The sequence below is a fragment of the Heliangelus exortis genome, chromosome 2, assembly GCF_036169615.1.
Source record: "Heliangelus exortis chromosome 2, bHelExo1.hap1, whole genome shotgun sequence".
In the NCBI taxonomy this organism is placed as follows: domain Eukaryota; kingdom Metazoa; phylum Chordata; class Aves; order Apodiformes; family Trochilidae; genus Heliangelus; species Heliangelus exortis.
The window spans coordinates 131,736,480-131,750,777 of record NC_092423.1 but is presented as its reverse complement, the minus strand read 5'-3'; the positions used below and the strand labels follow the sequence as shown (position 1 = coordinate 131,750,777).

Sequence of the window (14,298 nt, the reverse complement as noted above, 5' to 3'; positions counted from 1 at the left end):
GAATCAAAGTTACATAATGGGTAGTTCCTACTGTCCAGCTGTACAAGAAACTTTTGGCCTAAAATCTGCATCTTTATTTCTTTCTTTAGGACATAGTGTTTTATCAGACTCTAGATAAGACTTCACAGACTCTAGAAGAAGCAGGGAATCCTACCAAGGAGTGCATATAAGAAAAAACCCAAACAAACTGGTACCTAGTGTTTTAGAGCCATTTTGTTTGATGACAAATTATTTCAAAAAGCTGTGTTGTTTAGAGTCAGGAACAAACCTCTAGAAGATAAAATCTTTTCTGTCAGTCTGTGATTTGACAGAAGCTGAAGACTATTATGATCCAATTTTGAAATCAGTTTTGCACAACTCTCTGTACAGTATTAAGTTAACTCTCTGTACAGTATTAAGTTGGATGCATTGATTAGAATATTGGACTGGGTGTTGACAACATTAGGGAGTTTATTGGAATAAAATTCTGCTTCAGTATCTTAAAAAGCATTCTCTTCCTGCAGTTGACTTGTGCCTAAAATATCTTTACCACAGTGATAATGGTTTGGGAATACTTTTGGGAATTTGATACAAGAAGAATAGCATAGGTCAGTCCTTAAATACATGAATTGGGCTGTTTTGACTGACCATATATTTCATTGGTGAGTAAAGGCTCACCCTTCATACTTACAATTTCTTTATAAAAATTATTAGCAGGTAAAATATAATATTTCTGGTTTAAAAAAAATTCTGACTATCTTTCAGGTGAAAGAAGAAATGAAAAGCCTTGTTCAAAACAAAGGTGTCAACTCCTTCAAGATGTTTATGGCCTATAAAGATGTATACATGGTCAATGATGAGGAGTTATATGCAGCCTTTTCCTCCTGTAAGGAACTTGGAGCAGTTGCTCAAGTCCATGCAGAGAATGGGGAGCTAATTGCACAGGTAGGTGGTGTTCTGTCCATCAAAGTCAGGAATATAAATGTCCCTTTTACCTATCTACTGCAACAGATGTGTTGGTATCACCATTGTGTCATAAGGAAAAGCTTTTCTACCCTATTTTGCTTCCAGGGAACTGAAGACAAACATCTTGTCTAAGATCCTCAAAGATGCTTGTGGAGGGCTAAAAAACTGCAACCTGAAGTCCTGGGTTTGGGATAGACAGGAGGCAAATTTTCCTGTTACGATGAGAGCGATATGTGAAGTATAATATATACTTGCAATGTAATACATATACTGGAACAACAGACAGCAACAGTCAGAACCTGACCATCAACCAAGTCAAAGGGCAAGCACTCAACCAAGTATTTAGATGTCAGGTGTATGATACCTGACCCAAGGTCTCTCCATACATAGTAAGCTCATCTAACAGGAATGAATCCAGAAGTATGGAGATGGCTTCAGTGACTGGACATAAAAGTCTCAGCTTCATTTTATCCATAGTTAGCCTCACTTCACACTTGCTACTGCCATCCTAATGCTCCTGTGCAGGCTCTGGGAGAAGAGTCTGCCCAGGTCCCATTATAGAAATCAATTGGTTGCTAAATAATCTCAAATCACCAAAGCATAAGTTCCAGGAAAGGACAAAATCTTATCCCTCTTAAAACCTTGGAGCCTGATTCAGAGGCTCAGGATATGTATCTTTGTGGTTACCAAGGATCTATACAGGGCACATCTCCAGGATGGACGATCACAGCTTCCCTAAGATTGTGCTGTATGGTGAACTTGCCACTGGCTACCACAACAGAGGAGATACAAGGAGATATCCCAGAGAGGAGATACAAGGACTCCCTGAAACAATCCCTCATCTTTGGCCATATTGACTGCCATCAGGGGTCCATCCTGGCCTCCACATGGGTGACATGGAGACACCATCCATAGTGCTGCTGCCTCCTTTGAGAACACACTGAGAATCAGTCTTGAGGAGAAAAGACAGAGCAGAAACCACCGTGTCTTGGCTGTCCCCTCACAGGAGACTTTCTGCTGGGCCTTTTGCACCCACACTGCCTGTCCCACATTGGCCTTGTCAGCCATCAGTGTGCTTGAAGCAAGTGTAGGGAGTGCCCTTCTGAAATCTTCATTCGCAAAGCCAAGCCAATGAAATAGATTTTTTTTTTTTTCCAATGTGGGGTTAGTACTGTCATCTCAGTTACTGGATGTGGTCATTTAAGAGTACATATTTAGAGAGGGTCATAGTTTTTGTAAGTGATGATTTATCCCTGCAAGACATGGGAGAGTGTTCTCTGAAGTCACTTAAATATTTTGAGACGTGTTTACTGATAGATATGACTTTTTTTTCAATCAAAGTTATTGTTGTGTTACCTGAAATCCAATATAAGTGCCTTGGGTTTTTGTTTTGTTTTGCTTTTTTTTTTCTCAGTCTAGCTGCAGTGGCTAATTTAGGATCCGTTTGGCTGGCACCACGGTTGCACTTAGTTAAGTGACTCTCACATGATTTTGTTTGTGTTCAGGGTGCAAAGAAGATGCTGGCAATGGGAATAACTGGCCCTGAGGGGCATGAGCTGTGTCGTCCTGAAGAAGTGGAAGCTGAAGCTACACAAAGAGCAATTACCATAGCAAATGCTGTGAACTGCCCACTTTATATAGTCCATGTAATGAGTAAATCTGCAGCAAAGGTGATAAGTAGAGCACGAAGACAAGGTAAAAGTCCTGATTCTTTTATGCTTGGACAATGGCATTGGAGGAAGGGTAATGCAAAACTAAAACATAGCAAGTGTCCTGCTTTTCATGAGTGCCATAACCCTCAGAAAATTGATCAATTTCTTGGAGTGGGATGTCTAAACTGTTTGTGTATGTTTTCTTAGGCCCAAGGGGAGCTAAGCAATATGGAAAAACAGCAGGGGGAATTGAAACTTTACCTTCTCCCCAGAGCTAACTTTTTTCTCTAGCATAGTGTACACCCAAGGTGAAAGTGATGACCAGGATAGTATTATTGCATTAAAAATTATGTGTCCAGTCCAAGACAAAATGTACTCTGCTTTTCCCCTCCCTTGAGTTGTAGTATGCAAGCCTTTACCAGCTATTTAGATAAAAAATTCTACAACAGAGACCACACCATGTTTTTACAGACAGTGCTATGATATGACCAGGACTACTGTTCACTGGGACTCATGGCGAGGATGCCTGTGCCTTAAAGCCTCGATTCCTTCCAGGGAATGGAGGTCATGGAGGTTTCTCAGGTCATGCCATGCAGGGTTCATAAATAGTTCTGGTCAGCCAAGAGAGTCTGATCCTCTTGAACATCAGTTGGGCATGCTAGAAGCAGCCTGAATACTGTAGGTGTTCAGTATGTTTTACTGCCTCATGTGTAAATTCATCCGGAGCAGCCTGTAGAAATGCATAGGGGTGGAAGGAGCAGAGCAGAAGCCCATTATTTGGGGGGCATAAAAGTTTATGGAGTATCTGTCCTCAGTATCTTTTTTCCATCTAAGCTTCTGTTCATCTAACCTAACATGAATTGCATACAGACCCCAGTTTCTTTATTTCTTGGCATTAGATAATGCTTACACAGGATTCAGAGATTATTAATATCAAAATGCAGAGTATGAAAGCTTGACAGAACTGCAGTCAAAACCAGCATGATGTCATTGTGCTAATATAGATGTATTATGTGGAATATGTATTGCTTATGACTTGTAATAACGTTTATCAGTAATTCAAGGTTATAAAATAGAATATTTGGTCTTTTGGTACTCTGCTATGTTAGATTCTTCCACTAGATGACAGTGCTGCTGGTAATGTGGATTATACCCATTGGTATAGTTATGTGTTAATTCTCAGTTTTGCTGTCAACATTAACCACAAGAAGCTTTAAGAACAGTTAAAATACCCAAATTAAAGATGAAATGCTGACTATGAAGATAAAAGAGCTAAGATAGGAGGCAGTGGTTCATAACACACTGTCAAGTAAAAAAATTCTATGCTGATAATAAATACTGTAACATATTAAGCATGTGTTGTAAGAAGAGTCTGCAGTGCCAGTTTAGTAGGTGTCTCTATATATGTGTATGCTGCTTGGATGTGTAAAAGGGAGAAATTGGTACAATTCATGCTTATTGTGGTGCATGCTGTATTTTAAAGGGTTGAATGCAGACAGAGTCATCAATGCTTGCAGAGCAATGTGTAACATCTCCTGTAATTAATTTCTGTGTACATAGAAGTATACTGTTTGGGAAAAAGGAATAAAGGACTGATTAAGAAATTTTGAAAGATAGCAAGTGTACTACAAAGATAGTTACAACAAATAGGGTTTTTAATAAGGCTGATCTGTATAAATTCTGACAAAAATTCTAGAAATTCATAGTTGTTAATTTCAATAAAAGTTGTTTTCCATTCTTCAATCAAAAGTAGTAATACAAGACAAGGAGTTCCAAACAAAAAAATAACAATTCTCTAAGTATTGTATGAATAACATAAATAAAACTCAAATATTTTGCTGAAAGATATTCAATGTCAGCAAATTAAAACCGCTCTAATATGATAGCTGTGTCAACTCTTATATAACAGAAGCATTTGAAATATTCACTCTATTGCAGTTTATTAATCTTTTCAAGATGATTTCTTCATGTCTTGATGCAAACTTCCGCCTATTTACAGTTGTGTGAAATTTTTCATGTTCCTTTCTAAGCACGTAGCATGAAGTAGAGTGTGTGAATTAATATTCATCCCTACTCACATCAGAAGAAGATTGATATCCCTTCCTATTTCATCATTGACCTCAGAAGGGAAGAAACTGATTTTCACTCAGCTTAGCCTATTTTCTGGATGACAGTGTGATACCAGAATTGAAGCATTGCCTCTCAAATTCTGTGGGATTTTGATTTTCAAAAATGTAAGTCAGAGCCCAGTTCTTCTTTGTCCCTCATTTACCTATACAAGTTTCAAAGTAATATTAGAGCTAGAGACCAAAGACCTAATACAGTTTGCTGAAGACAGGAGGCATAATTCTGTTGTTAACAGTGAGTTGTGGCTCAGACCTTAAAGGCTATAATCAGTCATACAGACTGTAAAGGGATACCAGTTCTTACACTAGAAGTAAACTTCAGGGCAGCCACATGAGTTAGCATCTTTCCTTCTCCTTTCTATGCTTAAGCCCACCATGTATGTCTGATCTGATCTCCAGCAACACCACTCAGCAAAGGAAATCTCCAGACTGTAGCAGCATGTTATTCATGTGTCTCAGTTAGCAACTTCAGTGCTGCTAAATATACAACAGGTAATCCAAGATTTTCATGTTTTGACTGTGTTGGAGAGGGGCAGTTTAATGCATGCCCCATTCCTCTTTGGTTTTTTGGGTCCTATCAGCCTGTTTGCCAGAAGCAATCGTTCACCACTTCTCCACTTATGAGGGTCAAAGACAGCACCTCTTTGTGAGAATTGTTCGTGTTCATCCCACTGGGTGGTTTCTTCATCCCTGTGCCAAACATCCTCTTGAATCTTGCTAGAATAGGTAGCAGAGTTGGTGGCTTCCACAGAAGGGCAGTCTGATATCTCTGTATGCATGACAGTCTCATTCTCTTGAGTGGGAAGACAAAAGTGATCTTTTTCCTGCTGTTCTGTAAAGTTTTCCCAAGAAAGAGAAGACAAGGCTGTAGAGCATTGGTATCAGGCAGTGGAGTTCCCTGTCCTTGTTAGGACTCCCTGACATGAATTTACAAGGGAAAACTGATGTGCCCTTGTCACCCATTCTTTTGGCCAGTAACACCTATCGGGGAGCAAGGCTAATAAAATGTGATTTAGGGATATATGATATATACTGCCTTCCTCTTAAAATGCTTTCATTCTAAGCGTACTTAAGTCTATAGATCATGTCCTTTTGCCATTTAACTGTGCCATTTAACAGATAAGTAAATAAAACTATAGTGCAGATTAGAACTGGAGAGCAGAATCTTACGAAAAAGTCAATTTTTAGAAAGGTTTCTCCCTCTTAAAAAATACACACAAAAATTTGAATTTGGTCAGGTTACAAGAAGGTTGCTTAGATTTAAAAAACTGGTGCCTCCTACCACCGGTCATGGCTTAGGTCTGCTCTTAGTGAAATGCAGGGCATGTCCAGAGCTGATTCTGAGCACAGGAGTGCAACTGAAAATGCCAACTTTTAGTGGGCTCGTGCTTGACAGTTCAGGGCCAGACTATAGGTAGCCTAACTGATGAAATGCTGTGCCTGATTCAATAAACCCTGCCTTGCAGTTTTGCTTCTTTCAAATCATAGCTGGCCAGTGAGAATCTTTGCCCCATATGACCTCACCTTAAGTGTTCCTGAAACTTTTACTAGACTAAGCACACATGGACTAGTTTTCCAAGCCTGTAAATGTTGGTGTTTCTCAAGACTGTAATTCTTTTTGAATTCTGGTAGGTGATAAAATAAATTGCAGTTGCATATTCTTCTTTGTTGAAAAGTAATTTCTGTGAAAACAGACCTTGCCAGCCAGTTTGGGTGGCTGATGAAGAAGCTACCAAATCCGCAGCTATTTCTCAGAAGCTCAGAGATGTCATAAAAGACCAAAGAATAGAACACTTTCTGCTTACTGTTTTTATTGAATTCAGGAAAACATAAAAAATGGAAATACCTGATTTTTACTACATTACTCCACTTTTATGCCTATAGGGAGAAGCCAGTCGAGCTGGAAGAACCTTAATGCAGAATATCCCTGTTGCCAATTGAACTAGAAGAGCCTTGGTTCAAAATTTCCTTGTTATTTGGAATAAAGCACAATCTTGATATAATTGTACTCTTCAGTATGGCTATTCACAGTCTGAATTAAATGCAGGAAATTGCACAGTCAGCAGACATATCCTGATGTAGTCCATTGAAGTTCCGATGTTCGGACTGAAAATCACTTGAGAAAATGGCTTGTACTCCTTCCCACTCAGAGAAACAAGGGGAGGTGCTTAGATCAAATTCTGACTGCAGAAATACTGTCATGGCTATAATATGCATGTTAGAAGCAACTCAGCATATACAGCTGTGAGCTTGTAGTTTTCTTTTCACGTTTCTGTTTTGAAAAATAAGAAAATTATTTATGGTATCTAAATATTTACTGCTTTCTTATAATTTTTACTTTTATCAGTTATGTTTACTTTTATCAGTTATTAGTTATTTAGCTATGTCCTAATGATTCATAGTTCAGGTTTACTTTGGATGAAAGTTTCTTTAGCTTCTTTAGATGCAATAGGAAAGACACATGCCACTTCCTTCCCTCTCACTCCTTCCTACTGACTTTACTCATGAAAAATCTGTCAAAAGCCTAATGGGTAAATATAAGATATTGTTTATATATTCCAGAATTTTTTTGTCTATATCTAGGTTTGCAGCAGCCTGCCCTTAAATAATGTGTTTGGAGTTGCCCAGGGAAGGCCAAGATCCCCCTGACTCTTATGGCAGCTCTAAATTAGGAAAACACTAATTTGACTCCAACCTCCTTACTCACTAAGTGGTTGTATCACCTCACATTCAGTGGTTTAGATTTTGAAAACAAGATGCAAAACCCAATAATTAACTGCTTAAATCATAGAATCATAGAATCATAGAATTGGCTGGGTTGGAAGGGACCTCAGAGATCATCAAGTCCAACCCTTGATCCACTACCAATGCAGTTACCAGCCCATGGCACTGAGTGCCACATCCAGTCTCTTTTTAAATATCTCCAGGGACAGAGAGTCCACCACTTCCCGGGGCAGCCCATTCCAATGTCTGATCACCCTCTCTGTAAAGAAATTCTTTCTAATATCTAAGCTAAACATCCCCTGGCACAACTTAAGACCGTGCCCTCTTGTCTTGCTGAGAGTTGCCTGGGAAAAGAGACCAACCCCCACCTGGCTACACCCTCCTTTCAGGGAGTTGTAGAGAGTGATGAGGTCTCCTCTGAGAGAGGAGAACAGCCCCAGCTCCCTCAGTCTCTCCTCATAGGATCTGTGCTCGAGTCCCTTCACCAGCCTAGTTGCCCTCCTTTGGACCTGCTCCAGGACCTCGATATCCTTCCTGAACTGAGGTTTAAAAAAAAAGAAATTGTGGTGGTCTCCCTCTGAGTCCAAGTGTAAATCTATAATATATGAAGACCGGAGGAACTGAAAGCTTAACATGGTCCAAGCTGAAGCATCAGTGTGAGACAAGCACATTCTGCATGTCAGAGCATGCTGAAGTGCTTATAGCAAATTAACAATGTTATTAGGGAGTCTTGGAAGAAGTTACACTATGTAACACCTGGAGTAAATGTCCAGTCCATTAGTGTCAAGCATGTCTTGAAACCTTGTAAAATAACTGTAGAACAGTTGTGTAGCACAGAAGATTTAAGGAATGGTACTACTGCAATGGGAAATGCAGTCTGAAAAGAATTGAGCTTGTCAGCAGCTGCATATGTTTGTGTAACACTTGTAATCCAGTAGTTCACAGAAGTACCAGAATCTCATGTACAGAGAGAAATCTTCAAATGTTTGCTTTGCTGTTTTCCATCGGTACTGTGGTTGTATGATATACACACAGAAATCCAGAGAAAGGTCACTGTCTGATATCACCAAGCAATTACCAGCTGAAGCCTTGCTGGAGTAACTCAGTGATAACCCTAATAAAAATTGTGCCTGTGGTGAAATACGGGATTCACAGTGAGATACCCACTGTCTGTGGGCATGGAGATGGAGATGGCTCTTGCTGGGATCCAGTAGATCTCCTGCTCCCACGTGTGTGAGGTCCCAGCTCACTCTTGTTCCTTGGTGACCAGTACAGTCAGGGGCATCACCACTTGTCACCAACAGAACTGCAAAGTGCTGGACCACCACGTCAAGGAGTGAAACATCTTATTTCATCTCTCATCTCATTCTGGTGAGATTCAAACCCATGTTTCCTAGGAGAAAAAGTAGATAAAATATGTTAGCTCTGTCCAAAGGCAAACAACCCATTTGGGTCGGTCCTCATCTGAGGAATCGAGAATACTATGCAACGAAGAATTAAAGATTAAAACTTGGGAAATAACTTTTTACATGAAATTATTTATAGCTTGTGATTTGGGAAATGTCTTTACACTCTTTAAATTTATGTCTGGTGCCATATTGTTCTTTCCTAACAATTACAGCCTGAAGATCAAAAGTACCACCTTGCAAAGTCTGTATGCTTTATATATAAACTTACATTGTTACATAGTCAGTAAATTCAGAGCACCAAACAGGTGCTGCCAAGAAAAATATGTGTCTTGAGCATAATTAATGCAACTGAGGACTGTGCTCCTTTTGAAATCTCAATCACATGCCTGGTAAACAATGTGTAGAACCTATTATAATATATCTGTCAACAATTTAATTAAAAAACTTGCCCAAGCAACATTCTTATGAGGAAATATATTGAGAGATCACCAGCAGAATATTCAGAACAGAGATGCTGTGTTATAACTTGGTTTATTGTGTCCTCCTATTTGTTAGTGTTTAATCTGAAACACTTCTTCAAACTCAAATACCCACCAAGAAGATCTAGAACACAGAAAATACAAGCTATGCATTTTTATGTTGTTTGATGCTGATACTATTTCTTTTAATTTTTCAGGCAAGGTGGTTTATGGGGAGCCTATTGCTGCCAGTCTTGGCACTGATGGTACCAACTACTGGAATAAGGACTGGGCTCATGCTGCAGCATATGTCATGGGACCTCCACTGAGACCGGATCCATCTACTCCTGGTTTCCTCATGAATTTACTGGCCAAGTAAGCAAATTAACAAACAGTGACAGCTGATGCCAAAATACACAACAAATCCTCTCTGGAATATATAATGTGAGGTTGATACCCTGGAGATTTTTTAAGTGCAGAACATTATGTTATTGGGAAGGAGAAATGGAAGTTAAAACAATAGATGAGAAACATATTTTGCTAAAGAAATTAGAAAGTGTTTAGATTTTTTTTTTTCTTTGAACTCCTATGGCCTTCTTTCTCCATTTGATTTTAATCAATAAGGCTTGTCTTGCTAATATTGCAACAATAAATGAGGCACATCCAGAGGGGAAAGTAAGGCTGTGGAAAATGTGTAAAACAATGGGGTCACAGCTAGGGGTTCCAGGTTTTGTTGTCAGCTTACCTTTTCACTTGAAATTTGGACACTGCATAAAAACTAAGCCTGCTGACTTCTGAAGTTAGATATAAATTGTCCACTTTATAACATCTCCTTCAGAAGTAAGTAGGAATAGAATTATCCTTCAGATACCTGCAGTTAGCAAAATGTGTGGTTTGCTGGTATTTCATTACCCATAAAGCTTGACTCCGTAAAAGGTTTTTGATAATTTGACCAAATATTTTGTGTGGGTATTTCTGAACATTCTCTGACAATTGTCAGATCTGTGGTAATTTTACAGGGTATATGGAGTGACACGGTCCTCAAAATTGCCCTAAGTGGGTGACACCAAGCCCCTTGCTCAGGGCAAGGTGGGACAGTCCTCCATTTGTAGGATAGCTTTGACTTGTGCAAAGTGTATTTTACTTTCTTGTGAGAGGTTTCTGAAAAGTAAACTTCTTCACAAGGAAGTGGCTGTTACTGTATAGCTACTCTTGGAGGGTGGCAGTGAAAATAGGCTGGGAGGGGGTGTCAGTTTTTCCTTGCAGGATAACTGGAGCTACCCAGTCTTCCAGATAGATTTTCCTATGTGACACTGCCCAATACATGTCCAATACTCTGATTCATAATGAACTTTGTTTCTCCATAGTGATGACCTATCTGTGACAGGAACTGACAATTGCACCTTTGACATATGCCAGAAAGCTCTGGGTAAGGATGACTTCACAAAAATCCCTAATGGAGTGAATGGTGTGGAAGACAGGATGTCAGTCATATGGGAAAAAGGTGTTGTAAGTATATAAAGATGTCTGAGCATGGAGGTAATTGATTTATCCAACAAAATACAATCTTTCAGCAGTTTTATCAAGTGTATTTATCATAGAATAATTCCTTTGATTAAGTAGCATAACAGAGTCCTTACTAACTCTCACTTTATGTTCCTGGGAGATAGAAGAAGATTCTTGGTGCTTAAAATACAGCACTGGAGAATAATTTTTATAATGTAACAGCAAAGGACTGCTATTATTTCAGCATTAGTGCAGAGTACCTTTACTTGCATCTTTTTCTTCAACAGGTGAAAGGAAAATGAAATAAAAAAGGTGCCCACATTTTTTACTCGGTCAGTTATTTATTTTTTCCTTTTTGATCTCTCTCAAACTTAGCTGTTGGAGCAGCTTTCACACTGAGTGTGGGCCTGTCGACTTCCAGTGTCTTTTCAGCCAGAAAAAGCAAGCTAGAGATAGGAAATGTTTCTTCAATGTATGGCTCAGTCCTGGGATACATTGAGATGAGAATTGACTTCAGATTCTCAGTGCCAGCACAAGAATACTTGGTACTTCTCAGGACAATGGCCTTCAGACACTAAATAAATATAGATCTGAAAGCTAGTGGCCAAGTTTTTTTGGATATGGAGTAATCTGATGAGAGAGGAGATGAGGCAATCTGATGAGGGATCTGCTGCTTACTGTGTGTTACGATTGCTCTGACTAATACAATCCTGTTAAATTCCAGAGGCTCTAGTTCAACTTTCTGGTTACTATTGTCTTGCAGCAGTTTATAATGTGCTGTGAAGCATATTTATTTGTTGCATGAGAATTCTCTACCTTACACACTTGGTAAGGATGTGGCTCAGAATCTCTCTTGTTTATCTGTATTTGGGATTCAGTTCCAGCTGGCATGTGCAAAGCAGATTATTTCTGGTGTGAACTGGAATATAATCTGACTTGGAATTAGTATGAAAGTGAGTAATGCATATGTACATTGGTGCTGATTTTGAATGCTGTTTCCTGTTAGGCAAGATAATTGTTCAAGAGGTTCTTCAACCAGTAGTATCCTTCCTTTTCTTGCTTGTAAAAAATGACATAGCTGTGAGAGTTTATCTGGAAAGCTTCCCTCCCTTCCCACATACCATTATTTACAAGAGCAGCGTTCACCTCTTTCATTATGCTTTTCTCCTCATTTGACTGCTCACAGGCCACCATAAAAACATGTTTTTATGATATTCTGATTCCTAGACTGACCTATACACAATATTACTGCCAGTGTAGCTGGTTCTCTGAGCAAACAGCAGTCATTGAGGCTGGATTAAACTAGTTATGTAGCAGTAGACACTTCAAGACACAAGTATATCCATTATTATTTTTATGTAGCAGTAGACACTTCAAGACACATGTATCCATCATTATTTGCTGTTTTGCTGATGTGTCACATCAACAAATCTTGCTTTTATACTACTTAGTCTCATTTACTGAACAGTACTACCCTTTGTGTTATTGCCAGCGATTTGTAAATCACCTTTCTGTCTTAACACAGCCTTGCCTCTCCTTTGTCATCTTCTAGGCTCTCCTTAATGTTGTCTCACCATTTTCCTTAATCTAGATACTGAAGAGATATTACGTCTCCTCAGAAAACTGCTGTGCAGGACTAGAGATTCAAAGCCAGATAAAAAAATTTATTTCAGTTGACTGGAGACTGGATCCATAGAGCATTACATTTGTCTTTTTTTCCTTTTTGCTGTGGGATAAAGTAAGATAAAGTTATTGTATTGAGTGAATGTACATTACTAAATGTGCATCTGAGACAAGTAGTTATTTTTATTTTTTTAAACTCTTCAGTATGACAATTTAAAAAAAAAATGCTGTGGTGTTGGCAGAGAGCTGTCACTCATCCTAGCCTCTTTAATAACAGGAGCATTTTTTTCATTCCTTGTTAAAAAAAGTAGTGAGTTTGCCTTTATGTACTTTTCTGCAGTACAGTGGGAAAATGGATGAAAACAGATTCGTAGCTGTTACCAGCACAAATGCAGCAAAAATCTTTAACCTTTACCCAAAGAAGGGGAGGATTGCTGTGGGTTCTGATGCTGACATCGTAATTTGGGATCCCAAAGCTACAAGGTATGTATGGGTAGTTATTTCTTTCCATCCAGCCTCTCTGCAGGAAAAAGTATTTCAAAGCCTATAAGCAATAAGCCTTTGGGGTGAGGTTGTGGTATTTTTCATGTGAATTATTTATAGGTTGTTCGTCTCCTACAATAGTTTATATATAAACAGAGATCTTTGACCTCTAGGTGGATTTAAAAAATCTAAATTACTGACTAACTGCAAAAATAACGTGGTCTTTACATTATTCTACCAGGGCTTGGTATCCTAAGAGTAAAAATAACAATTTTGGGATCTTAGAGTAACTCTGTTAAATGCTCTGTTTTCTTTTGGTTTGTTTTGGGCTCAGCTCCACTGATCAGTGGGAGCTTATAACTGCATTAAAGGCACACATTGACCCTCCTTTAAATCTCTTCATCAGTCTTATTCAAACAGTCACTAGGCCTAGATGGGCTGTGTGGGGTATTGGGCCTGATAACCATATGACCATCTTTCATCATGGCTATCACATTGTTTAGTGTTCCTAAAACCTGAACTGTTTTAACTCAGATGGCATTAGATTTTCAGCCTTTGTTTGATTTTGCTTTCTTTCTTTTTGTTTGTTTGGTTTTTAAACAAAAAGGAATTTAAGACTTGCTTCATGGTAGAGGATAGTTTTAAAACACAATTGGCCAAATATGATTTTGAAAATCAAATGGAGGAAAAAAAAGCCCTAGTCCTAGGTTTATTTTACACAAGTAAAATTTTCTTGACCAATCTTCTGTTTCCTTAAGATTTTGCAATAATGCAGTTCTCACTCATTTCAGTACGTTAATGTGTACCAAAACCATGTGACACTGAGAGGAAAATTCTTCCGTGTTTTAAGCTACAAAGCTTGAGGACATGGAGGTTGCTATTCAGATGTCCCACAAAAAACTGGCAACACCAGCAAAAGAAGTTTCAGGAGTGTCAACCCCAATAAAAATAGAGTCCTGCCCAGTGCTGGGTCAGATTGATTTTCATGTGCATTTTGCCTTCTGGCATGTTGAGCAAGCACATTTTGAGATACTAGCGATGAGCTATTTCAGGACAGTGGAGTTATAAACTCTGTTGTTTGGTTTTTTTTTTTTTTTTAAAAAAAAAGTATTTTTTTTCTGAATTTACTTTTGCTCTGCCTGGGGACAAATGAATCTAGAAGGACAGCAGAGTTCTGACATTGTCCTCAAGGTGCTTTGTCAGCTCCTGTAATTATTTATCCTTTTGCCTCCCAAACATTCCTTCTGCTTCCCTGCACTCTCTGTTGAGTGCTCTAATTGCTTTTTTTCCCACTGCAGCTGTAAAGGTGCAGATTTTCTTAAAATATTTTTTTGAACATTGTACTGTATTTTCTTACTGAAAAAGCTGATTT

The 14,298-nt window shown here is 38.7% G+C and overlaps 1 protein-coding gene across 7 annotated transcripts in view; it reads left to right on the top strand.

The window, feature by feature from the left end:
• The window catches only part of DPYS (dihydropyrimidinase), a 62,903-nt gene that overhangs the window by 6,400 nt on the left and 42,205 nt on the right, over positions 1-14,298 (top strand). For 3 of the 7 annotated variants that reach the window (XM_071738174.1, XM_071738173.1, XM_071738178.1), the window contains exons 4-9: positions 745-924; positions 2,451-2,640; positions 5,123-5,215; positions 9,533-9,689; positions 10,682-10,823; positions 12,784-12,926. In XM_071738174.1, the coding sequence (XP_071594275.1) occupies positions 745-924; positions 2,451-2,640; positions 5,123-5,215; positions 9,533-9,689; positions 10,682-10,823; positions 12,784-12,926 (905 nt within the window). Of the gene's footprint in view, positions 1-744; positions 925-2,450; positions 2,641-5,122; positions 5,216-9,532; positions 9,690-10,681; positions 10,824-11,698; positions 11,771-12,783; positions 12,927-14,298 lie in introns of those variants that run through there. The other 4 variants (XM_071738176.1, XM_071738177.1, XM_071738175.1 and 1 more) reach the window with 2 other exon arrangements.